Source organism: Pelecanus crispus, chromosome W, assembly GCF_030463565.1.
Source record: "Pelecanus crispus isolate bPelCri1 chromosome W, bPelCri1.pri, whole genome shotgun sequence".
Lineage (NCBI taxonomy): Eukaryota > Metazoa > Chordata > Aves > Pelecaniformes > Pelecanidae > Pelecanus > Pelecanus crispus.
Genome location: NC_134675.1, coordinates 2471306 through 2498665, shown reverse-complemented (window position 1 = coordinate 2498665; position 27360 = coordinate 2471306). Strand labels below are relative to the sequence as shown.

The 27360-nt window shown below is 39.5% G+C and overlaps 1 protein-coding gene across 2 annotated transcripts in view; it reads right to left on the bottom strand.

Annotated features, from left to right (window-relative positions):
• LOC142596511 (junction-mediating and -regulatory protein-like) overlaps nucleotides 1-27360 on the bottom strand; it is a 91700-nt gene that overhangs the window by 13928 nt on the left and 50412 nt on the right. For both annotated transcript variants that reach the window (XM_075725652.1, XM_075725653.1), the window contains 4 exons: nucleotides 25225-25375; nucleotides 22798-22967; nucleotides 7410-7575; nucleotides 1363-1550 (listed from right to left, as the gene is read on the bottom strand). In XM_075725652.1, the coding sequence (XP_075581767.1) occupies nucleotides 1363-1550; nucleotides 7410-7575; nucleotides 22798-22967; nucleotides 25225-25375 (675 nt within the window). The remainder of the gene's footprint in view (nucleotides 1-1362; nucleotides 1551-7409; nucleotides 7576-22797; nucleotides 22968-25224; nucleotides 25376-27360) is intronic.

The window sequence follows — 27360 nt, the reverse complement described above, 5'->3', positions numbered from 1 at the left end:
CTCAACTTGTTAACTCCTGTAAGTTAAGTAAGGAACAGCAACCAGCCTTTTGCTTTTAAATAGGTTTGTGTACTCAATAAGGTGCCAGTAGTGTCTTTTCATATTCAGGAGAAAATAGCATAACTATTATAATGTAGCCTATATTAATTAGCATAACATGACAGATAGGATCTATTCTTTAAAGTACTAAAAAGCCCAGCTTCTTGATACTTTTTTCTTATTACAAAATCACATAAAACAAACTCAATGACTCTGAGTAAACTACTTTCCATAACTGGCTAACAAGAGACACTTATTTTATAATAATTTATTTACAGTCTTCTCCATATTGTGTTAATCAGAGACAAGACAGTGACTGAAAAAATATAAAAAATCCAAAATATAAGATGTATCAACTACTGTTTTGCTTCAGATTTAGGTATAGAAATAGATATATTACTTATGAAGGAGAGGAAAGATCTGAATGTTTTACCCTCAACCTACTAGAACTGTTTAAATAAAGGTGTCATCTCCCTTATAAAGTGACATGACTGGGAACATACAATCACCCCAACCCCTGATCCTAATTTAGAATGAGGTCTCAACTGAGACTTCTACATAGTCTTACAGTAGATAGCATGGGGTGAAAAATCTATTTTTTAACAAGTATTACACCACGCTCTGAAAACTTTGATCTATTGTACTCATTAAGCTATCTCACTCATTAGTAATGCATACTGAAGTAACTGCAAAGTGGTAGGGAACTGTAAACAAGTCATTCTGGAAAAAAGGAATGAACATATTTACCTACATTTGATACAGAATTTCAAAAAATTAGCTATATTAAAAAAATATTTTGCACAACATCCCAACCATGTAACACATGAAGAAAAGTGGCCCTAAATAGCACACCTAGTTTTACAAATTAAGAATATATACTGGATTTCGTGTATATTTCCTGAATATAGAGAATCAATGAGACATGACATAAGTTTAAAAGGATGAGGTGAGAGAATGAAAATAGAACTCATTAGTGAGAAAAGACCCTTGATTATCTTCTGCAAATACTACTCTCTGTAAAAACATGCATTCTAGCATGTACTTCCCACATGAAAGTATTCTGATTAGTTAATAGAAACAAGTTTACTTGTTGACTTCTAAGTGATTAAAGGTTCCTTTAAAGATAAAAGGTAAACTGAATCTTAAATATATCAATTTAATAATACAGGCTATTGTACTTGGTACTCTGTAAAACAACTTTTAGTAAGTAGTAAATATAATCCACGAAAATCCTGAGAGACTTGGAAGTTGTATCTGAAATGAAATCTTTTGAAGTTTTATTAAATTTGCTAATTATGCTAGAAATTTGCAATTTAATAATACCTTCTTATTCCTGAGGTAGGCTTTCTTGGCTGAAATACGTCCACGCCTTGCTTCCAGCTGGCGGATTTTTTGTTGTAACTTTTGCAGCTCCTCTTTTTGCAAGTGTACAGATGTTGCCATATCTTCTTTTTCAAGCATGGCTTCCATACTTTCGTAAGTGTCATAATATACTACTTCATCTCTCTTCTCTGTTTTAAAAATTTCAGCAATGAAAAAGTCAAATCAATAGTTTGTATTTGATTAACATTTTGTTTTGTTCAACAACCCCCTCCCCCGACTGAGTTGCAAGATTTAATAGAATCATAGAATCATAGAATTGTTTAGGTTGGAAAAGACCTTTAAGATCATCCAGTCCAACCATTAACCTAACATTACCAAGTCCACCACTAAACCAATTAAGAGTAGAGTAGTAATTTCATGTTTCCTGGCTTAGTGGCTGGATTATTTTTGAATGAAAGTAAAAACTAGGAATCATTAAGATTGGAAAGGACCTCTAAGACCATCAGTCCAACCATCAACCCAACACCACCATGCCCACTAAACCATGTCCCCAAGTGCCACGTCTGCCCGTTTTTTGAACACTTCCAGGGATGGTGACTCCACCACCTCTCTGGGCAGCCTGTTCCAATGCTTGACTACCCTTTCCATTAAGAAATTTCTCCTAATATCCAATCTAAACCTCCCCTGGCGCAGCTTGAGCCCATTTCCTCTTGTCCTATCGCTAACTACATGGGAGAAGAGCCCAACACCCACCTTGCTACAACCTCCTGTCAGGTAGTTGTAGAGAGTGAAAAGGTCTCCCCTCAGCCTCCTCTTCTCCAGGCTAAACAACCCCAGTTCCCTCAGCCGCTCCCCATCAGCCCTGTGCTCCAGACCCTTCACCAGCTTTGTTGCCCTTCTCTGGACGCGCTCCAGCACCTCAATGTCCTTCTTGTATTGAGGGGCCCAAAACTGGACACAGTATTCCAGGTGCGGCCTCACCAGCGCTGAGTACAGGGGGACAATCACCTCCCTGCTCCTGCTGGCCACACTATTCCCGATGCAAGCCAGGATGCTGTTGGCCTTCTTGGCCACCTGGGCACACTGCTGGCTCATGTTCAGCCAGCTGTAGTCCAGCACCCCCAGGTCCTTTTCGGCCATGCAGCTTTGCAGCCACTCTTCCCCAAGCCTGTAGTGTTGCATGGGGTTGTTGTGACCCAAGTGCAGGACCCGGCACTTGGCCTTGTTAAACCTCATACAGTTGGCCTCAGCCCATCGGTCCAGCCTGTCCAGGTCCCTCTGCAGGGCCATCCTACCCTCGAGCAGATCGACATTCCCACCCAGTTTGGTGTCATGTGCAAACTTACTGAGGGCGCACTCGATCCCCTCATCCAGATCATTGATAAAGATATTAAACAAGGCTGGCCCCAAAACAGAGCCCTGGGGAACACTGCTTGTGACTGGCCGCCAACTGGATTTAACTCCATTCACCACATCTCTCTGGGCTCAGCCACCCATTCTTCTTTAATGTAGAAGAATGCTATAGTTCTTTCAGAGGAAGAGCAAAATCAAAAGGTCAGAGGAAAAGCACTAAAGAGCAAAGCACTGTAGGGCTTTAGAGTTTATATGAAGAACAGAAATAAATACCAATGAAGCACAACCTGGTATTCAGGTAAGCTCAGAGCATTAAAGAACAAATGCAACTGTAAATGTACACTTGTGTCTGTAGTCTAACTTGATCAAAATGTCCACACATGTCTGGGTCTCTTAACTAACACAAGGGACCCACAATGTGCAGCAATATCCTGTGGTCTTCGCTACAAAGTTCGGGATATACAGACTCTCTCAAGTTTTTGGCACAAGATTCTTCTGCCACAACCTACTATTAATTTCATGAAAGGGGAATTAGACAACAAAACATCAAAAATCCTCTCTTAGAAGGTTTTTGACCTTCCAGTCACTACTACTGCTCAGAGGCTGCAGTGGGAGAGTAATTTCAAGGCAATCCTTCAAAGCATTACAGGCCTGAAAAGGAGGAGGTCATTACTAATAGTTATATCAACACTCATCATTTTTAGCCTCCTGAGTGAAGCATTCATTATAACATTGAGCTCATTTCTGAATGCTGCCTTCTCATCTCTTGAAGGAAAGAGTGATGATCCAGCCACCAATCCAGGAGGCGTGGGGTTGCTACTCTACCCTTAATTGGTTTAGTGGTGGACTTGGTAATGTTAGGTTAATGGTTGGACTGGATGATCTTAAAGGTCTCTTCCAACCTAAACGATTCTATGGTTCTATAAATCCTTGCAGAATGTTGGGATGAAGAAGCAGCAAAGTCCTCTTGTTCCTTATTTCACTGGCATACCAAGTAGGATATTTTCGCAATACACCAAGAGGGATATGCATTACTGCTGGCTGAAACAGGTAGATACAGCTGGCATGACTGTCAAGTGTCTACTCTGCAGCACCACCAAACCTTCTCATTTCACCTTCATCAAACGCCTTTCAGGAAGACTGCAACTTCCTCCTACTTCTGCTACTAGATTATTTGGGGAGAGGGGCAGGGTTTTCTTCAGAACACTGTCCATTTTAAAAGCTGTTGTCACTTCATGTTATTTGTGTGTAAGGTCTCTGTTGCAACCACAATTCCGATTGTGTCATGCTAATTTTAACTCAGCATAGGATATGGCAGGACCAGAAAAGAAAGAACATCACTATATTAACCCTAAAATAAAAACTAATAGAAACAGACCTACTTGAGTCTTTACTTTAGTGCTCAGTTAAAAAAAATAAATACATAAAATTTCATCCATTCATAAAACAGGCAAGTCATTAGAACTCACTTTGAGACATCAGTGAGTAAAAAAAAAAAAACCTCATGGCTAACAACAACTATATTTTGCTAAACACTTATAAAATGGAAGAATTTACATGCAAATTTGTTTTAGAACACTTTCATGCAGAGTTAAAGATAGGAATTTACAAGTGAAACCCCAATAGCTCAGCTGCAAATGAGTCAAATCTACCAGTTCTAAAACATAATGCTAAATTATGTTTTACTGTTTGAAAAAAAAAAAAAACACCAAACCCCACCTTGGCAACTCTATTGCAACCTCCATCAAACATTCCAAGAGTTTTCTACAAACAGCTTTTGAGCTTTTCAAATGCCTATACATTTGGTAAGTGCTTAAGTTTCTGACGACTCCATCACTTAAAATAAAACAATTAGAATTATTCCTCTTTAGGTACAATCCATACCATTTGCACTTGTTCAACCCACCCCCCAACCAAAGCAGGAACCAACTATCACATTCTCTGTTGATAGCAATGCATCCACCACAAAAAACATCTTACAAGGATGTATGGATAGTTTGTATGGATAGGATAAGATCCTTTAAAATTCTAACCTAATAAATTCACATTTTGTGAATTACAGTGCAGGTATTTGGTTAGTGACAGTAAAAAACTACTACTGTTGTTTATAATATGACAATCTATTATCATTTGATACTTTTCAGATCCAATGTGCTGAATTTGCAAAAGAAAATATTTTTCTTCTAGCTTATGACCTTGCAAATTCAAACTGGCAGTCAAATCAAATTATGCTCTCAAAAAATTCTCAGGACTTCATTAGTAGTTCTGCAGATGTCCCTCAAATCAGGACAGAATCTAAAACTCTCTGAAATATCTCTGCAGAGCCAATACAGTCAAAGAGTAAAGAATAGCAACAGCCTCTAGAAGTCACTAAGATGCGTGTATTTCAAATCATACAGATGTGCTCAATTAAAAGGCTATTACTTTATTGACTATAATTACACTTTAAAAAGGAAGCATAACAGAAGATGCAACAGACCATTCTTTTCTAATTGACTCCATAGGAAACAACACATATTAAAAGACCACTACATTTTGGAGACACTTTTATTCAGATTAGGTACAGAACAGTCTTGAAGAGATGTAGCCAATTCAGTGCCACATTCTTCACAAGATTAATTGTTTTATTCCCCCTGCCTGAGTAAAGTCTGAAGAGGTAATTTCATCCCTTGAACAAAATACAATTTAGGAATTGTATTTTTCACTTTCTGTCCTATGGGATATAACTGAGAGTTGTTAAAAACCAGTAATTCCTTCTAACATAGACAGCTGTCTTTGATTATAAAAAAAATCCTTTTAGATTTTGTATTAAAAAATACTTTACTTTAAATTAACAATTTTAAAACAGCAAAGGAAGCCAGAACAGTGAACTATTTTGTTGTCATGGGGGAAGGAGCGAGTTGTTTGTTTAGCCGACTCGGGGTTTTATTTTCAGTCAGGTTGGGGGTTTCTTTTGAGATTTCTAGAGAAAACATTAGTGACAAGTCGCAATGACCCATGGTGTTTTTACAGCAAGCTTAATCTCCAAGGGCCCTTAGGTTTTATTATCACTACGTCAAGGAGAAAGGATTTTAATACACATTTCTTCTCAGCCTCCTGTTCAAGGGATTTCCTTTGGTCTGCAGGTAAGAAAACCATACAGTGTCTTCAGTACCAAAATTAAATGTCTGATTTCCCAAGTACAAACAACTATCTATCTCTAAAGCACTAACTAGCTCTCCACGAAGGCAAAGCTGCCACATTTCTTTGAAGCAATTTACAGAGTTTTCAGTCCTCATCCTCCATACATGCAGTTAATGTTGTTGCCATCACAGGCTGTCCTGGTTTCGGCTGGGATAGAGTTAATTTTCTTCCTAGCAGCAGGCACAGTGCTGTGGTTTGGATTTAGTAGGAGAAGAATGTTGATAACATGCTGATGTTTTTAGTTGTTGCTGAGTACTGCTTATGCTAGTCAAGGACTTTTTCAGCTTCCCATGCTCTGCCAGGCGCACAAGAAACTGGGAGGGGGCACAGCCAGAATAGTTGATCCAAACTGACCAAAGGGCTATTCCATACCATATGACGTCATGCTCAGTATATAAACTGGGGGGGGGTGGCCAGGGAGCAGCGATTGCTGCTCGGGAACTGTCTGGGGATCGGTCGTCGGGTGGTGAGCAATTGCATTGTGCATCACTTGCTTCGTGTATCATTATCATTATTATTATCATTATTATACTGTTACTATTAGCATTACTATTTTACTTTATTTCAATTATTAAACTGTTCTTATCTCAACCCAGGAGTGTTTCTCACTCTTACTCCTCCGATTCTCTCCCCCATCCCATCGGGGTAGGGGGAGTGAGCGAGCGGCTGCGTGGTGCTTAGTTGCTGGCTGGGGCTAAACCACGACACAGGCCTGAGAGGAGATTCACACAACAGTGAGAAGAATCTGCGATACCTATGTTTTCTCTTTTTCTAGAGGCAACTCACAATACAACCCAGCTTCAAATCTCTCTTCTTAAGTGACTTTTCTATCCATAAAAAAATTTGCTATGCAAGCCCTATGCACTAAACTATAAAACAGCTTGTGTGAATACTGGATGACCTTAAAGGTCTTTTCCAACCTAAACGATTCTATGATTCTATGATTCTATAATAAAAACATTAAGTATAAAAAGGTCCAAAGGACAGAACTGGATTCAAAATGCTGTATGATTTACCTGTACCATTTCCATAGTTTGTAAGTACCCAGGATATAGTAGGTTCTCAAAACATAAGGTTTGCATCACTGCTCTAAATCAGTGACATGGCAATACAACAAGCTTCAAAGTTTAGCTGAAGGATTCTGATTTGCAGGAATAGCTTTTGAAAACCAATCACTTTAAAGAAATGAATAATGCCAATGCAAATTTTTTTAATGAGACAAGTCCAGTAATTAAAACATTTCCTCCTCCCTAAATTTAGTTTTCCAAACCTCACATAGTATCTTATATGCTTACTTCCAAACTCAGACAATGAGAAGCAGACCAAAACTATGTGTGTGTATATGCCTTATGAACAGGTGTAAATTTTAATTTAACAGTACTTATGTTGGAAGATCCAGCTCTTCACATGGTAAAGAAACTGTTCTCATTTCATTCCCACAGGCTTTACTAGACTCTTAGGAAGAGAATTCTTTTACAGATTACGTCTTAATTAAAATGCATAAAAAGCACCTGACATCAGTCTTCTGATGCTTTCAAGTTGTGCTGTCAGCAGCAGCTCTTCACATTTCAAGATCTCAAACTGCACTTCATATAATTGAAGCTGTAGATCATAATAATCAGCTTCTAACTGGTCCAAATGGGCTATGGCTTCTGTACCACCTTTCAGACTCTGCATCTAAATAGAAAGAGGAAAAAAAAATAAACACACAACTCCAGGATAATAAGGAGAACTAAACCACAGACTTTACGATTACAGCTAGATACAGTCTGGTATGCTAAATATAACATGTTAAAATTGAACACATCAAGAGAAGAAGGTTTTGATCAGCCACACACTTTCAGACATCTTTAATACTTGACATTTTTTCCACATGGTAATAAATCCATGGCATTGGATTACTCTTTGTGACTGTCAGCGACAAGTCATATAGTGAGTAGTGTGAAACATCCCTATCAATCACTCTTTTACTCTACTACTTGATTCTCTGAAGATACATAATGAAATTAGTATTTTCTTATCTTCAATCCAAAAAGTCTAAAAGCTGTTTTGCTAACGGCATCTAGAAAACTACAGTTAAAACTGTCACTTAAGTTGAACTTGAAATTACATGCACTGATCCTCTTGTAATGACAACTTAATTGAGGAGATTCTCTACAAATTAAAAAAAAAAAGTGAAGGGGATAAATCAGTGCTTTTTATCATATTTCATATATTTTATTGCATAGTTAACCTTCTTAACAAAGCAGAACATCTGTCAAGCCACAGGCCTTTATATTACTTTTCCCAGTTTTTCCTCCAAAATTCTCATAACCTCTATCTAGCACTGCAGCTTGAAAGGAACAAGAGAAAATTTAAGAAAACACCAAGTTCTATCTAATCAGAATGTATTGAACTTTACAGCATCATTGTTTCTGGAGACTTTCACAGGAGGAAAAAAAGATCTATATTAAAATATTTATATATATTTTAGTGCTTATTTGTCATGTCTGACATAGAAAAGTGACACAAGAAACAACCAAAGAGAAATTAAATCATCCTCTTTCATTCAGCCAAACAAGATTTAACTGATCAATACAGTTGGTCATTCAGAAATACGATATTCAAGAAATACTGACATGCAAGGGGATCTTATGTGCTGTCTCACTTTGGAGGGAATTCAAAGCCATGCAGCTCTACAACCTGTGTGCAGAAATGTTAGGGCCACATCCAAGTTCTCTAACTTCTCAAAAAATGAATCTCTGATTGTTTCTCCAAGATGAAGGATGAAAGCAATTCTAAATTGTACTGAAGATTTGTGATCGATCTACCTTACCATTCTGGTGAAAGGGGATCCAGTTCCTATATTACAGACATTCAATCATTAAAAAGGGATGTCTAACAAGGAGAAATAAAGGACCTAGCAAAAACTATACATTTAAAAAAAATATTTGCTAGTAGGTTTTTACATCATGGTGGTTTCTTCAAGGAGTAAAAATGTATCTGTAATTAATAGCCAGAAATGGGTTTCCTAGGTTTTATTCATCATGTATGCTTAAATATAATTATACTAAACCAGAAAGATATCTGTATTGAATCAAACCAAAGATCTATCTTACTCAATACCCTGTTTTGGACAAAGGTTAACAGCAAATATCCAGGAAGATGAAACATAGTAGGCAGTGCAGTGATACTTCCCTAAAATGTATCACCAGCCTCTAGCACAGCTTGAAGCTCAAGACTTCTTAAGCCACAGTGCTGCCTTTTATACTAGACTTACTGGATTTTACTTCATAAACTGTCCTATCCCTTTTTTACAGCATGCAAGCTTTCAGCACCTGCATCATTATCCTTTGACAGGGATTTCACAGCTTGCTTAAAAACTTAAGGAAACGGTTCTCTAAATTATGCTTCTTTCCATACAAGGTAGATAGATGGAAGGCTTCTGAATTAATTCTTGTAATTTCTATTTTTAAAATTTCTTCTACTATATTGTATACTTACTGAATGCATCTTTTGTATATCAATTGTTAGCCTGAAAGGATCAATAAGTCTTTAAGTGAATATCATAAATCTTACAATCAATAATGTATAATTTATGTTTCAGCCCAGTGCGTCACCAAAATGTCTTGCTATGCCATTCTATTACTCTGCATCCATATTAAGTTACTAATTGTGACCAAAACAGTAAGTGACATAATGATAGCATATTTGGAGTGAATTAGAGGCTAGTTTTCAAGACAAAAGGACTGATTTTCTGGAACCTTCCAGTTTTTCATATGAGAGTGATAATGTTCATTTGCTAGGCAGGGTATCCTGGGTTTTGGCATTTTCAAAGGATTTTCTCATTGTAAAAAAATATATACCATAGGAAAAAAAATAGGGGTTTTTTGCAAATTAATGCAACGCCATTCAAACTTCTACCATACCTAAGAACTTTTGCTTCGTCAGTGAACTGTGAAATTCACATAAATTTATACTTTTTTTCTTTAAAAAAAGATGTTCCCAAATTTAAGTCCACAGACTTTGTATAAAGACTGCATAGAGATGTAAATGTGCTGTCTTCAGAAGTATCAGCTAATCACGTTATAGCAGCTGAAAATTTCATTCAGCTGCACCAGTATCTGCCTGATAAAGGACCTGTCTGACAACCAAATCTTAGCCCTGCAAGCATACATTGCAGATGCTACAAGCTACCTGGTCTATTTTAGGGGTACAACATCACTGTATTCCATTTTCAGGTGCAACAGCAATTAATGGGAAATTAATATTGTTGTATGGTCCTCAGCCAGATATCCTAGCTATATAATAGCCCCTCATGAAAAAGAAAAACGGGGACCTTAAATTTCAACGATTTATGTTAAAACTTTATGTGAGATACTATATATGTGTGATAATTCAAACCAACATCATCACTTCAGGAAAGTTTCAGCACTATTTCTTAAAAATTTAAGAGTGGTTCAATTCTTAATGTTACAGCAGGATGGCTATGACATAGTTGCCATCACAGAAACGTGGTGGGACGACTCTCATGACTGGAGTGCTGCACTGGATGGCTATAAGCTCTTCAGAAGGGATAGGCAGGGAAGGAGAGGTGGTGGGGTGGCTCTGTATGTTAGGGAGTGTTTTGACTGTATAGAGCTCAACAGTGGTGATGATAAGGTCAAGTGCTTATGGGTAAGGATGAGGGGGAAGGCCAACAAGGCAGATGTCCTGTTGGGAGTCTGCTATAGACCACCCAACCAGGATGTAGAGGTAGATGAGGCATTCTATAAACGGCTGGCAGAAGTCCCACAATCGCTAGCCCTTGTTCTTGTGGGGGACTTCAACTTGCCGGACATCTGCTGGAAATACCACACAGCAGAGAGGCAGCAGTCTTGGAAGTTCCTAGAGTATGTGGGGGATAACTTTCTAATGCAGCTGGTAAGCGAGCCTACCAGGGGAGGTGCCCCGCTTGACCTGCTGTTTACCAACAGAGAAGGGCTTGTGGGAAATGTCGAGGTCAGAGGCCGTCTCGGGCTTAGCGACCACGACATGATAAAGTTCTCAATTTTGGGTGATGCTAAGCGGAGGGGCAGCAAAACTATTACCATGGACTTCCGGAGGGCAGACTTTGGCCTCTTCAGGACAATGGTTGGGAAAGTCCCTTGGGAGGCAGTCCTGAAGGGCAAAGGTGTCCAGGAAGGCTGGGCCTTCTTCAAGAAGGAAGTCTTAAGGGCGCAGGAGCGGGCTGTCCCCATGTGCCATAAGACCAACCAGTGGGGAAGACGACCGGCCTGGCTGAATAGGGAGCTTTTGCAGGGACTCAGGGGAAAAACGTAGAGTTTACCACCTTTGGAAGAAGGGGCAGGCAACTCAGGAAGAGTACAGGGATCTTGTTAGGTCATGCAGGGAGGATATTAGAAAAGCAAAAGCCCAGCTAGAACTCAATCTGGCCAGTGTTGTAAGAGATAATAAAAAATGTTTTTACAAGTACATCAACAACAAGAGAGCCAAGGAGAATCTCCATCCTTTGCTGGATGCAGAGGGGAACATTGCCACCAAGGACAAGGAAAAGGCTGAGGTACTTAATGCCTTCTTTGCCTCTGTCTTTAATAGCCAGACCAGTCATCCCCAGGGTACACAGCCCCCTGAGCTGGAAGACAGGGACGGGGAGCAGAATGGAGCCCTCATAGTCCAGGAGGAAGCAGTTAATGACCTGCTATGCCACCTGGATGCTCACAAGTCTATGGGGCCAGACGGGATCCACCCGAGAGTACTGAGGGAGCTGGCGGAGGAGCTCACCAAGCCCCTTTCCATCATCTATCAGCAGTCCTGGTTAACAGGGGAGGTCCCTGATGACTGGAGGCTTGCCAATGTGACGCCCATCTACAAGAAGGGCCGGAAGGAGGACCCGGGGAACAACAGGCCTGTCAGCCTGACCTTGGTGCCAGGAAAGATTATGGAGCAGTTCATATTGAGTGCGCTCAACAGGCATGTGCAGGTCAACCAGGGGATCAGGCCCAGCCAGCATGGGTTCATGAAAGGCAGGTCCTGCTTGACCAACCTGATATCCTTCTATGACCTGGTGACCCGCCTGGGGGATGAAGGAAAGGCTGTGGACGTCATCTACCTAGACTTCAGCAAAGCATTTGACACAGTCTCCCATTGCATTCTTCCAAAGAAGCTGGCAGCTCATGGCTTGGACGGGCGTAGTCTTCGCTGGGTAAAAAACTGGTTGGGTGGCCGAGACCAGAGAGTTGTGGTGAATGGAGTTAAGTCCAGTCGGCAGCCGGTCATGAGTGGTGTTCCCCAGGGCTCTGTTTTGGGGCCAGCGTTGTTTAATATCTTTATCAATGATCTGGATGAGGGGATTGAGTGCACCCTCAGTAAGTTTGCAGATGACACCAAACTGGGCGGGAGTGTCGATCTGCTGGAGGGTTGGATGGCCCTGCAGAGGGACCTGGACAGGCTGGACCAATGGGCCGAGGCCAACTGTATGAGGTTTAACAAGGCCAAGTGCCGGGTCCTGCACTTGGGTCACAACAACCCCACGCAACGCTACAGGCTTGGGGAAGAGTGGCTGGGAAGCTGCCTGGCCGAAAAGGACCTGGGGGTGTTGGTCGACAGCCGGCTGAACATGAGCCAGCAGTGTGCCCAGGCGGCCAAGAAGGGCAACAGCATCCTGGCTTGCATCAGGAATAGTGTGGCCAGCAGGAGCAGGGAGGTGATTGTCCCCCTGTACTCGGCACTGGTGAGGCCGCACCTGGAATACTGTGTCCAGTTTTGGGCCCCTCAATACAAGAAGGACATTGAGGTGCTGGAGCGTGTCCAGAGAAGGGCAACAAGGCTGGTGAAGGGTCTGGAGCACAGGGCTGATGGGGAGCGGCTGAGGGAACTGGGGTTGTTTAGCCTGGAGAAGAGGAGGCTGAGGGGAGACCTTATCGCTCTCTACAACTACCTGAAAGGAGGTTGTAGCAAGGTGGGTGTTGGTCTCTTCTCCCAAGTAGTTAGCGATAGGACAAGAGGAAATGGGCTCAAGCTGCATCAGGGGAGGTTTAGATTGGATATTAGGAAAAATTTCTTCACGGAGGGAGTAGTCAAGCATTGGAACAGGCTGCCCAGAGAGGTGGTGGAGTCACCATCCCTGGAAGTGTTCAAAAAACGGGCAGACGTGGCACTTGGGGACATGGTTTAGTGGGCATGGTGGTGTTGGGTTGATGGTTGGACTGATGGTCTTAGAGGTCCTTTCCAACCTTAATGATTCCTAGTTTTTACTTTCATTATAAATAATCCAGCCACCAAGGCAGGAAACACAAAATTGCTACTCTACCCTTAACTGGTTTAGTGCTGGACTTGGTAGTGTAGGTTAATGGTTGGACTGGATGATCTTAAAGGTCTTTTCCAACCTAAACGATTCTATGATTCGATGATTCTAAATTGCTGTCTAATCTGTACTAGTAATTTGCTGCATCCTTGCTAGGAAAGATATGCATGTAAAAAAGGTCTCAAGCTGATCAACACAGTGAAAGCAACACAAAGAACTTTAAAGTGAGAATGTAATTATAGGAGTGAGAATGTAATTATAGGAAAGAAACATTTTGCAGTTGGTCAAATAACTGAGATCTGAGTTCAATTTCCTGCTATGGCATAACTTCCTGCATTAACTCAAGCAAATAATTTAACCTCTCTGGCCCTAATTCAAGTAACAGTGTTTTAGGTCTTTGTTGTCTCATTCACAATAAGTGAAGAACTTAAGCAGGAACTTAGCTTTCTTAATATTTCTATGGCAAAAAAGTATCATCTGTAAACCCACACACAGGTAAACAAAGATATAACGGATTAAAACAGAAAACCTCTGACAAGAAGTATAAACACATATACTAAAAGGACAAGTGTAAAAATTAATAGAAAAATAGCCAAACATGGAACTGAGGGCCATCAAATCCAGCTTTCTACCACCATGGAATGCTTTCAGAAATATCTGAAGTTAACTGATTTCATAAACTGAGTTCTTAAAATAATTTCCATGTTATTGTTGTTCTTAATCTGCTTTTATAAAAAGAAAAACAAAACAAAAAGCTTCCACAAAACTCTGTGCTTTTTACTCCCGTTGGAAGTCTGTTCCATATACTCCCTCCTAACTGCCAGAAAACTTCTTCCATATTTCCAATGTATTCAAAATCAGATAATACCATTTGTTCTTGCACCAGTACTGAACAGCAACATGCATTGCTCTTCTTGACTAATATTTATTCCCTTTAGTATATTTGTGGAGAGCAATTTTGTATCATCTCAGCCCTCTTTTTATTTGTTGAAACAACTTCAAATCCTCTTGTAAAATAGACCCGTTCCTGGCATCATTGTGGTAGCCCTCCCTGCAACTGCTCCAGTTAGAACTAATCATTCTTGGGTGACCAGAAACACATGGAAGAAAGGTACAGAAGAAATTTCACAAGTCCATGTGCAGTGACACTAACACCTCTCCTTTTTTCTGGAAATACTTGATTTGACAGACTGGAGAGCATCTGCTGCTGTACCATCCTGTTGCATTGGTGGCTCAATCACATTGCTACCAAGTTATAAGACTATGGTCATTCTCATGTGCTGTCATTTACAAAGTAATTCACGGTAAAAAAATTGTAATACTCTTCCCTAGCAATACATATTAATACCTATTATTAATTTTTCTATTATCCAGTCTTTTAAGTAATCTGTTATTGTTCAAATAGAATACAAAGTCATGTTTCAATCCACCTCGTGAATCCTGACTGTTCTCCAATTCAAATATTCATTTCAATTAATCACTGTCGCTGTCTGAGAAATCTCAGGAGGAGGGAGTAAAATACAGAAAAAAGCTTGGATCTTTAAGCATGAATACGGAAGCTCATCCTCAAAACCAACAGAAAATAATTTTAAAGTATTTCTAAATGATTTATGGGAAACAAGGAGCACTGACCACTGATAAAAGGCAGGCTCTCACTCATATCTAGCAACTTGTGGAACAGAAGTATTCCTCCAACCAATTAAGTATCAGGAGTCAATTATAGTCAGGCCATGATACTATAGGATACAATATTATAAAAAATGAGGTTAAGATGATCACTCACAATTAGTATCCTGGGCAATCAGAAAAATTTCATACACTAAACGAAATATCTTTCCCCCATGAAAAGGGTGTACCACTAGTTTTAGAAACTCTTTTCTTTTCCAAGACTAAGTGTTCAGAAATCCATAGACAACTTGCTAAACACCAACAGTGTTCTCAAACAGTCAGATCTGGTCTTTGCTCTGAATTTTCATTCTTTCAGTCTATTAATTCTCAATTCAAACTCTTACTGATAAATTAGTTTCTCAAGCATTTTAATCTTTTTAAAGGAATATTTTCTATGTGTCCTGGTTTCGGCTGGGATAGAGTTAATTTTCTTCCTAGTAGCAGGCATAGTGCTGTGTTTTGGATTTAGTAGGAGAAGAATGCTGATAACACGCTGATGGTTTAGTTGTTGCTCAGTACTGCTTATGCTAGTCAAGGACTTTTCAGCTTCCCATGCTCTGCCAGGGGCACAAGAAACTGGGAGGGGGCACAGCCAGGACAGCTGACCCAAACTGCCCCAAGGGCTATTCCATACCATATGATGTCATGGCTCAGTATAGAAACTGGGGGGGATTGGCTGGGGAGCAGCGATCGCTGCTCGGGAACTGGCTGGGTATCGGTCGGTGTGTGGTGAGCAATTGCATTGTGCATCACTTGCTTTGGATATTATTATTATATTGTTATTATTATCATTACCATTTTACTTTATTTCAATTATTAAACTGCTCTTATCTCAACCCAGGAGTGTTTCTCACTCTTACTCCTCCGATTCTCTCCCCCATCCCATTGGGGTAGGGGGAGTGAGCAAGCGGCTGCGTGGTGCTGAGTTGCTGCCTGGGGCTAAACCACGACACTATGCCTAGAAAAAAGTGGCTAAATGGTTTGCCCGAAAAGGTATTTCGGTTCTGATTTTCTAACACTGCAGTGAGTTGGTTTTAAGTGACCATAAATACCTGATCTTTTTCTTTCTCTTGGCAAATGGGAACTAAACATCAGTGATACAAAAAATCCTTCAAAGTAAGTATCTTCAAATGCTGGAGTTTGCCCTCTTTAATACTGTTTAAATGAGATTACCCAGTCATTCTCTGGGAAAAACATATAAAAATAAATGCTCTAATAATGTTATTAAAAAAAAAAAAACAACTTATGTGGGATTTTGATAACTATATCCAAAGTAGATTATCATTTTTTATGAGTAATTTTCTAATAATTTCTCACTGCATTATTAAAAGCCTAACTATAACTGCAAGTTTTGTCTATAGAATGCACCCCATTACTTCACTTGAGGTCCTTAAAAACTTCTGCTTTTTATTTTCTTTAAACACAAAACCCACTTAAAATAGTTTTTATTTCAAAGTCGTTTTGAACTTTTGATTGAACTGGAGAATATACACAAATATTTAACGTAAGGTTAAAGAAAAAAATAAAATTGTCATTTTTACTGCCAATTTTAGTTTGCCAATTTGAACACTGAAAGTGAAGAAAGCAAAAGCATTCCTAATCTGTTATTAAAAAATAATAATTCAATTATGTTTAAATAAATCTTCAAAGATTTCAGAATTTTAGTTTCTTACTTAGCCTTTCCAAAAAGCTGTCACAGAAAGAAAAAGTTAAAAAAAGACAAGGAAAGCTACCAAGGTAAAACATACTTTTCTGAAAAATATAATGTTGCATCTTTACCAAAATCACTGTCCATTTCTTACAGAAGATGATTAATTTTCCAGAAATAGCTATTCATGCCTTCTTGAATAGAATCCTTAATAAAATTCTTATTTTTGCCGATGCATCCAACTCAGACAAAAGTAAAATGACAGTAGTGAAATCCAAGATATGCTTAAATACTCAAAGTCATTGGAAGCAAATATATCTTTGATTCATGCTTAATGTCCAGGAAAGGAAAGTACTCTTAGAATTATGAAACTATGAAAAACATTCTTAAAAAACTCGAGCAATACTTTGTTGGAATATGATTTTGTTTATTAAAATATCACAGAACATTTATCATGTAAATTAAAAATTGTTTTTGAAGTGTATCTTTAGAACTGAATTATATGCTTCTAAAAGGAAAAGAGAAAACTAGTTACTGCATCCTCTATATATGCAAGAAGGGACTTGTTGGAATTTAAGTCTCCAATCACTCACTTCCATTTGTCCAAACTATTTTACATAATTAGAGAATTACAAAGGATTCTCACTGTGATTTATTGTTTCTGTTTACTGTCATGAGGACAAGACCTGACAACCAATCCATGAAAACACTCTGGTCTATCTCAAAAGGAAAGTTTTCATCATTCCCATCAAACAAAATTTAGAACAACAGATGGAACTTAAGAGGTACAAATCAGGAAAATAAAAAAGCACAATATGTAATTTGTGTCATTTCTTTTAATTTTTTAAAATACAGATAACCATAGGGCTAACATAAAAATAAAATAATAATAATAAAAAAAAGATAACTAACTTAATTTTCTCTTCAATTCAGACTTCACAGATGTTGCTCAAATTCCAGGTATCTACATATGCAAAGTTACAGCCCATATGCAGCTCCTCCTACTGTATCTGAATTGCTTAAATCCCTTATCACATTAGCAATTACCCTCCTTCCACACTGTGGTGGTGCATCCCCCCCGATTCCTCTCTCTCTTCAAAGGCTTTATGATCTCAGGAATTCCAGGCCGCAGCTTTTGTGTAGCGAGCTGGTCAGTTTAAGCGCCCCTTAATTGTACCAGAAACTCCTACATGGCTGGAGCAGAGAGCGGCCCTGTTCTTATCAACATTCATATTATGGCTAACGAGGGGAACGAGAACAAACAGCTACCCTGGACAGCCTTGAAACAGGGTGGTATCATTGCTGCTGGAATTCCAGCAACAAGCCGACCCGAATTGTGGCTCGGATGGAAATTTACTGGTGATTCAAGTCAATCATCTCACAATCCTATAAACAGCAGCCCTAAGTGAGGCCCTTTGAGCTCTCCTGGACTGCCGCGGGCCGTACCAGCATCTCCCTCTGATCGAAATGTCTCTCAGAGTCAGCGAAAACTAGCAGATTCCGAAAGTCTGCTGCAACCAGAACTCCATTGCCGGAGATCGACAACGGAGCCTGGGCTGCTGATATTCTTCACTCCTCGAGGCTCTGCTCTCGCCCGTTGAGAAATGCCAAGGCATTAGACGTGAGTATTTCACTAAACTCGAGGGGAATTTTTAACAGGTATACCTTTTTCATATATGCATTCATATTTGTGAGTGTGCATGCGTGAATCAGTTTAAGTAGTCTCTAGATGTACGATTTAATTTCAAAGGGAGTCTTATACTGCTGCATTATCCTTATTCCTATTAAACCGCTGACCAAGTCTGAGACTAAGAGTGGGCCCAGCCGCACCTCGGCTCCTCTCTGAGAAGGAGTTTAGAAAGCAAGGGGGGCCATTCTGAACCTCGTGACTCAACGGGAGGGTCCCCCTTATTCCATATATACACAATCCCTTTACGAATCATTCTAACTCAGTGTGATTTAATTTTATTTTATGCGCTTCCATGTAGTAATAGAGTGAACCTTGCCATCTTCGAATCTGTAACTAAGTCACTGTTTTGATCGATTTTGTCTAATCACTTTATTAAGCATTAATGATTGAGTGCTATTAAAAATATTATAATCAAATTCTGCGATTTGCTACAAGTAAATTCTAACTGTTACTAAATCAAACTGTGTAAAGCCACTCATTCATAGTGAATTGACATAATCAGCAGGATTCACAGACCTGCATTCGTGACACACACATGGAGATGCATTAGTGATATATTAGAATCTCTAGGTTTCCTATATAAATCAAAATATTAAAGGTGTTATTTTATTAAAATTTAGAAGACACTATCACTATTTAAAAGACACCACCATTGGCATGTACAGCTTCTGCAAGCAGTTTTTGACGTGTGACTGGAGTAGTCTTCAAACAACCTATACACAAAAAAAGCAAATACATTTGTTGCTGTCGTGGTTGGAGAATGCAAATTCCAAATTACAGCCAGATCGTAAGCCCTCTCTGGCTGGGGCTAAACCACGACAGTTGCTTTACTTTTTATAAGTAAACTTTTTACTTTTTTTAAGAGCCTGTCACAATGACAAAGAAATTAAGTATTAAAAAGAGGACTCTTAAAGTTCAATGGCCAACTTCAGCAGTTTTATATTATTTTATCCACTAAATAATATCCATGAAGATTCAAAAGAACCAAATAGCAGCAGACCAGCTGTTCTTCCCTAAAAACTACAGGTAATTCCAAGCAAATAGCTTCACAATCAATATAATCCTTTAATGAGACTTTGCACATTACTTTCTAGCACGGTTTCTTTTACTTCACAAATATCTATTCCCTCCAAACAGAAGGATTGAGTCTCCTTGAAGTGTACGCACCCAGTACACCTGGTTGGCAGATCAAGTATCTGCTGTACTGAACAGGCACACAGAGCAGAAAAGAGGCTGTAGCATGTCCAGCAGAGGTATGGCTTTAGTGGCTTTAGGAAATTTTGGTCCCAGATCTTCATAATGCTACAGATACTTGCTGATACAAGTGGAAGGCAGAGAAACAGGTAGTGCTAGGTCTCTGTAGGCCTGTCAAGAGCCAGGGGCGACATGATATCCAATATGGCTCCTTAAGTTTTAATCCAAAAGATACATTCACACCAAGACAGAGATAATCACTAATAAACACAAAAAACAATTCTGAGACTGATCCTTGCTGTGCTACACTAACGAATGTCCTGCACTCTGATCCAACAGTGCTCCTTCCAACACAGACTGCCCTTAACTCCAGTTTACATAGGCTTTATCAAGGTTGCAAATTTTTGTGCTTATGTCCATCTTCTCCAATTAAACTAACATAGTATTTGGAAAACTCTGTATTGAAACCAAAATCAGAAGATGCTGTTCCTGCACAGGCAATTATTCATAGAAGTTTTTAAAAAATATTATACATAGAGAAATTAATTTTATTACTGCTCAGGTGAGAAAGAGACAGGTGATTTGCATATCATAACTTGGAAACTGTAGTAGCTTTCTAGATATTTACAGCGTGAACACATTTTAGGAAACAAAAAAGTGCCCGATTAACATACTAAGTGAAAACTACAGAAACAAGGACGTTTTTATTGTCCATCTTAAAAAAAATTTTAAAAATAAAATAATTAAAAAAAAAATCAATCAGCAAGGTGGCTTTAGATTTGGAGACAAGGGAATTATTAAGTGCAAGAAAAACAAGTATATTATTTTCTCACATCTCCCTTTCCTACTCAGTGGAGGCAACTTTATACAACCAAGCACTTCTGAAGCTTAAAAGGAGAAAGTGTACCACCTATTTTTTTTTTTTTAACTGTCATCTCTTCTAAATACATCAGCTAACATAATCACCAAATATTTTCTTTATGATAAGACTGCAACCCTTCTTCTCCAATATGGGATTCCCAGTCACTTTTGTCACATCGAACTCTGCATACTTAGGGCTATTAAATTGTCAAAGAAAAAAAAAAAAGACATTTCACAAGAGAAGTTGGTCCTGATATCTCCCCATCAACCATGTTTTGATCCAGAGCTGTCTATACCTTGTAACACACTATCCCAAAGCACCGTGCCCATGCACGTCCATCAGATGTTCCTCATTCCTCCTTCCCAAAAAGCCCCAATCTCTCAGAGCCCTCCATCCTCTCAGTATACTGCAACAAATATCTCCTTTTTCTATCCAACCCCTAATGCTTTTGTACATCAAAACAAACAATCATTCATTTACCAGACTGAGACCTCATTCAACAAAAAATTCACGGAAGGACTCCACTGGGAGAAAAATAAGATGTGCTAGGGAAAAGACAATGCATGGCTGCCCTAAACGTCTGAACATATTAAATATAATATTTCCAATTGGTACTGCTGGATTCTCTCATCTACTCTTAGCTGAGGATAGCAGCCTGATAAACTCGGGTTTCCAGACAACTCTTGGCTTTCTAAATATAAAGAGCATTGAAATGAAGCAAACTTTTTATTTTTGTGCTCTGGGTCTTGCATGTACTCTCTCTTCCTTGCAGATCAAGCTGTCTTCTACAGAAGCTCCTAAAATAGGCACATAGTCTATCAGGCTTGGAAACCTACTAATCTATACAGTGCTAAAGTTGTGAGTTCTCTGAATAACCTCTTCATAATAGAGCCACCAGTTTAGTCAAATTTTGCTGAAAGATTTGAAAAGTGCTTTAAAAAAACAAGCAACTGATTGGATAAAATGTAAATTAACATCAGTACAACAGAAAGCTCTTAGCATGGAATTTCCATATGATAGCAAATTTTAAAAGAGGATTTGTAGCATTTTTGCTTTTGAGGAGGTGTCATAAAATCCAATAAATGTGTTTTTTTTCTGCTAAGACATTTAAACACAGTTTAATACATGCACTCTTTCCTCAGGAAAGCTGTAGCTAGCACACCCCCCTCTGGAAGACTGCCTTAATAATTAGGGTAAGCAGAGACAAAGAGAGTGCAGTACAACAGGCTAGTCATCTGTATATTTGCTAGTGTTCAGATACCTTCCATCTGGAATGTCAAAACTATTCCAAAAAGGTGATCATGCCTCTGAGAGCTAAAGTGTGGAGATTACATAGCAGCAGAATTCTGTTCCTATCCCTTCTCTTACTTTTATTCATCTCAGTGGATAACTGTAAACATTAACAGTAAAAATTGTCTTCCTGGTTGACTGTCGTGGTTTAGCCCCAGCCAGCAACTCAGCACCACGCAGCCGCTCGCTCACTGCCCCTGTCCCGGTGGGATGGGGGAGAGAATCGGAGGAGTAAGAGTGAGAAACACTCCTGGGTTGAGATAAGAGCAGTTTAATAATTGAAATAAAGTAAAATAGTAATGATAAGAGTAACAATAAAATAATTACAGTAATAATAATAACCAAAGCAAGTGATGCACAATGCAATTGCTCACCACCCACCGACCGATGCCCAGCCAGTTCCCGAGCAGCAATCGCAGCTCCCCGGCCAACCCCCCCAGTTTATATACTGAGCATGACGTCATATGGTATGGAATAGCCCTTGGGGCAGTTTGGATCAACTATTCTGGCTGTGCCCCCTCCCAGTTTCTTGTGCGCCTGGCAGAGCATGGGAAGCTGAAAAAGTCCTTGACTGGCATAAGCAGTACTCAGCAACAACTAAAAACATCAGCATGTTATCAACATTCTTCTCCTACTAAATCCAAAACACAGCACTGTGCCTGCTACTAGGAAGAAAATTAACTCTATCCCAGCCGAAACCATGACATTGACTAACCAGGAAAATGTGAACATAAAACATAAATAAGTGACATAAAAACCACCACACCTACATAGAATCATAGAATCATAGAATCGTCTAGGTTGGAAAAGACCTTTAAGATCATCAGTCCAACCATTAACCTACACTACCAAGCCCACCTAAACCAATCAAGGGCAGACTAGACTAAACCATATCCCGAAGTGCCACATCTACCCGTTTTTTGAACACTTCCAGGGATGGTGACTCCACCACCTCTCTGGGCAGCCTGTTCCAATGCTTGACCACCCTTTCTGTAAAGAAATTTTTCCTAATTTCCAGTCTAAACCTCCCCTGGCGCAGCTTGAGCCCATTTCCTCTCGTAAACAACTCTAACTCCAACTCCATTTGCCTAACGTGGTAGAATGTGGTAAAAGTTAAAATACAGACTTTTATTATTAAAATCTGAAAAATAATGACTTTCAAGTCTGTTGGTTTTTTTTTTCCCCCAAGTACATCAACATTCTTCAAAGTTTGGGTTTTTTCTGCATGTTTTATTTTTCTATTTATTGGTATGAAAAATTACCTCCTCCTTCAGTGCATGTTTCTTCTGCTCCAAACAGATTTCTTTAGCACGCATCAACTGCAAAGTCTCCTTAGAAACTGCATACTGAAGCTTTTCCATACGTTCCACTGCTGCTGCCCATGCTGCCTTACCAAATTTTTTCTGGTCTGCTCGCATTCGATCGTACACAGCTAAAGAAGGGAAGAAAAAGCAGACAGCTTACCAGTCTACTCTTCAGATCACTAGTGATTCTACTGTAGAGACTATGCACACATTTGTATCCAAAAACATACAAAGTTCTCTTAGCAGAGAGAAGTCATTCTACAGAGTATTACCCTTCACATCCAAGATGTAAGTATTCTTAGGATTTGTGTAAATCTGCAATTAGCTATTTGTTGATCATTTTATCATTATAATTCGAATTTTTGTTACCCACAGAGGAACCATTCTGAATACACAGTACTTGAACACTTGAACCACACATTCATAACTCTTGACTTAATAAAAATATCTGGTTAATATTACCATGGGGCCTTAAACTACATCCCAAATTTTCCCTGCTTCTGAAAGCCCCAATCATCAGCTACTAAAGTCTCCAGTTTCCCTTGATAACTTTTACAGTGCAGTCATAAGTTTAACACAAATCTGCAGAGCGAAATAAGAATTATAATTTAAAACAAAATTTTCAGCTTGATCTCAACTGTGATTCTGTAAGAATACTGAATTAAATTTAAATAAGATCATATATGTTTTTACCTCAAAATGCAGGTCGCTTTACAAAATTAATTCAAATTAGCTAAACAAAGTACAATCTGCCCTTAATATGCAGAGATGAATGAGAATCTTTTCAGTAAGAGTTCAGAGTAGCAGTAGTCCCTTGCTTGATTCAGACTTTCTCTTCTTGAGCCCCAGACATCGTCTAGGCTGACACACATGAGACTTTCACTATTTTTAATATACAGAACAATCACATGATACTGTACACTTAGCTTTACAAAGCAAAAGCCATGAGAGTCACAGAACCAAAGGGGTAGCATTCAGTCCCTAGGTGCTAGAAGATATTACATGCTGTTGTTAGGTAATAAAAAATACCTTTTTGTTCTCATGTGTTTTTCCTCTGTCATCTGTTAATATTTTGGTATGTAAGACCACCCTGTGATCAGCAGAAGGCTAAAAAACCCCAAAACATAACAAAAAAGGCAAGCAATCTGTACACCAAAGGTCTATGGTTGTAAACAGTCTCCAGGCATTTCATTTCCCAGTGTTTTTCCCCACAATCCTGACTGCTGTACATAAACACAGCATGTAAACAGAATGAAAACTAAGTAACTGTAAATATACATTCTCTATTAACTAATGGGCTATTTTACTTGCCTTTGTCATACTAGTAAACAAACCAAATTTAGAATTTGCTCTAATTAAATTCATTCCAACATGCTTGAACTGGTTTAGTCACTTTTTCATAATAAGGTGGAGTGGTGGAGTTTCATGTTATCCTTAACTTGGGTCATCACTGAAAGGAATCATTTTTCAGTGACTGCTTCTCTAGAGACAGATCTAGCAGTCATGCAGGGAGATGACAGGAAACCTACCCATCAAAAAAGATTTTCTCCCAGGGGTACAACTCATTTATCTAACCCAAAGCATTCTATGATTCTATGATTCTATCTGGTTGCACAATCACTATCTCCAAGGCAAAGAAACAAACGGGAACCCGCACTCAGGCAGGGAAGAGAGTGGGACAAACTCTGTCAGTGGTAGCCCACAGTCAAATGAAAAGAGGTGACATGAAACCACATCCTCAGGTTTGTTTGCCCTAATAAACTGATTATTTACATTAAAATGGTACGAGGATGAGAACGCAGATGACTATGCAGGTCATATGACCTGGTTTAACTGAACCAACTCTTTACTAAAACTGCCGCATTCTTCAAGTATAGAAGTGCCAAGGTTATATCCATGAAGATTTCTGAACAACAGAACAGCTTTCACTGAGTAGTTGAGTTGTTGATTAATATTTAGAGCTATGAAAAAAAAATATCAAAAGGCAGGGGAGACAGGAAAAGGAAATTAATTGAAAAGTAATAAACACTTACTACGGTGGTCTGCCATATCCAGTGTAGAAGAGAGAATCCATCAGGGACTCTATGCTACCTAAATCCTTTGCAAATGTACAGCTCAGCTAACACAATCACATTGAGAAGGCGGTTGTGAAATTATATCTAAAAATTTCTATTCTGCCTGCTTCTGATGATGTTCTGAAAAGCCTTATTTGTGAAAAATTCAAATACACACAGAAGAAAAAACAAATGGGAATGATGACTGCATTTTCCTCATGGAGGACTGATGAAAGATATAAATCAATCAGTACGATACAGAACATGGTAAACATTAAATACACCTTTAAAGATCTGTTATTTGAAGTATAGGATAGTAGAAAATAGCTACCTTTCTGTGCTTTAGCTGTTATTTCAAAGTATTTAACTGTAAGATCTTGAATAGAAAGCACAGCCATGTGGGCTTTTCTCTGCCAATCAGCATCTTCTTTTTGCAGACTCTCAATTCTTCTGGGGCCTAGGTAGTCATTCTCTACCGAGATCTGAAAATAAATCAGTCCATAATCAACACCACAATTAATCGTTGCTATTTTGGCAACAGTAACCAGTTTTAGGGTGGTTAAGAAAGAAAGGAAAACATAAAGGAAAGAAAACTACCAGTAAATCACCACGGCTTCTATTCAACAGAAAACACTCTTTGAAGCGCTCCTTTCTGTTGAAAAAGTACATCCACGGTTTCATTACTATTCTTACTGGAAGCACAACAAACTCAAATGTAAATTTGATCTGCCGGTATCTTTTTGTTAAATATCTTCTTATCTTCAGAAAACAAGCATGCTTCATCCAGGCTTTCTTCCAGCCTGAAATATTCACCTAGGAGGCAATTCTCCCCCTTACACTGCACTGGAGTCAACAGTGTGCCCTGGCAGCCAAAAGGGCCAACTGTGTCCTGGGGTGCATCAAGCACAGCATAGCTAGCCGGTCAAGGGAGGTGACTGTCCCCCTCTACACTGCACTGGTGTGGCCCCACCTCGAGCACTGTGTGCAGTTTTGGGTGCCTCAATATAAGAAGGACATCAAACTATTAGAGTGTGTGCAGAGGAGGGCGACCAAGGTGGTGAAAGGTCTTGAGGGCAAGACTTATGAGGAGCAGCTGAGGCCACTTGGTTTGTTCAGCTTAGAGAAGAGAAGGCTGAGGGGTGACCTCATGGCAGTCTACAGCTTCGTCTAGGGGGGCAGCGGAGGGGGAGGTGCTGATCTCCTCTCTCTGGTGACCAGCGATAGGACATGAGGAAATGGAATGAAGCTGCAGCAGGGGAAGTTCAGATCGGACCTTAGGAAAAGGTTCTTCACTGAGAGGGTGGTTGGTCACTGGAACAGGCTCCCCAGGGAAGTGGCCACGGCACCAAGCCTGTCAGAGTTCAAGGAGCGTGTGGACAACACTCTTAGCCACATGGTTTAGTTTTAGCTTGCCCTGCGTGGAGCAGGGACATGGACTCAATGATCCTTATGGGTCCCTTCCAACGTGAGGTATTCTATGATTCCATTCTGAAGTAAATGAATGCTCTTTAGTCAGAACAAAGCTGGAAACAGAGGGATGTGCTGGGGTAGTGGGAAGTAGTCATCAATCCTTTAGTAGTTTTCCTTTGTTATAGATAACTTTTTAAAACATATTTTCCTAGTGAAGTGGGAGCTCAAATATCTTTGCATTGCTAAGACCAAAACAATTTTATTTTGAAGAGACAATTATGTGAAGCCAGTAAAAGATTTGGAGTTTCTTGTAAAAATTAATAAAAAAAAAACCCCACCTTCCTCTCTGTCCTGGTTTCGGCTGGGATAGAGTTAATTTTCTTCCTAGAAGCTGGCATAGTGCTGTGTTTTCTATTCAGTATGAGAAGAATGTTGATAACATGCTGATGTTTTAGTTGTTGCTAAGTACTGCTTATGCCAGTCAAGGACTTTTCAGCTTCCCATGCTCTGCCAGGGGCACAAGAAACTGGGAGGGGGCACAGCCAGAATAGTTGATCCAAACTGACCAAAGGGCTATTCCATACCATATGACGTCATGGGCAGTATATAAACTGGGGGGGTTGGCCAGGGAGCAGCGATCGCTGCTCGGGAGCTGTCTGGGTATCGGTTGGCGGGTGGTGAACAATTGCATTGTGCATCACTTGCTTTGTATATTGTTATTATTATTATCATTATTATATTGTTATTATTATCATTACTATTTTACTTTATTTCAATTATTAAACTGTTCTTATTTCAGCCCAGGAGTGTTTCTCCCTCTTACTCCTCCGATTCTCTCCCCCATCCCATTGGGGTAGGGGGAGTGAGCGAGCGGCTGCGTGGTGCTTAGTTGCTGGCTGGGGCTAAACCACGGCAGTCCTTTTTGGCGCCCAACGTGGGGCACGAAGGGTTTGAGATAATAACAGATTAACCAGAGTGTGTTAAGGCATCCGTTAGCAGTTGCCGGTCACAATATTAGTTCATCTGATCTGCACCATGTTCCTTTTTTTGCTGTACA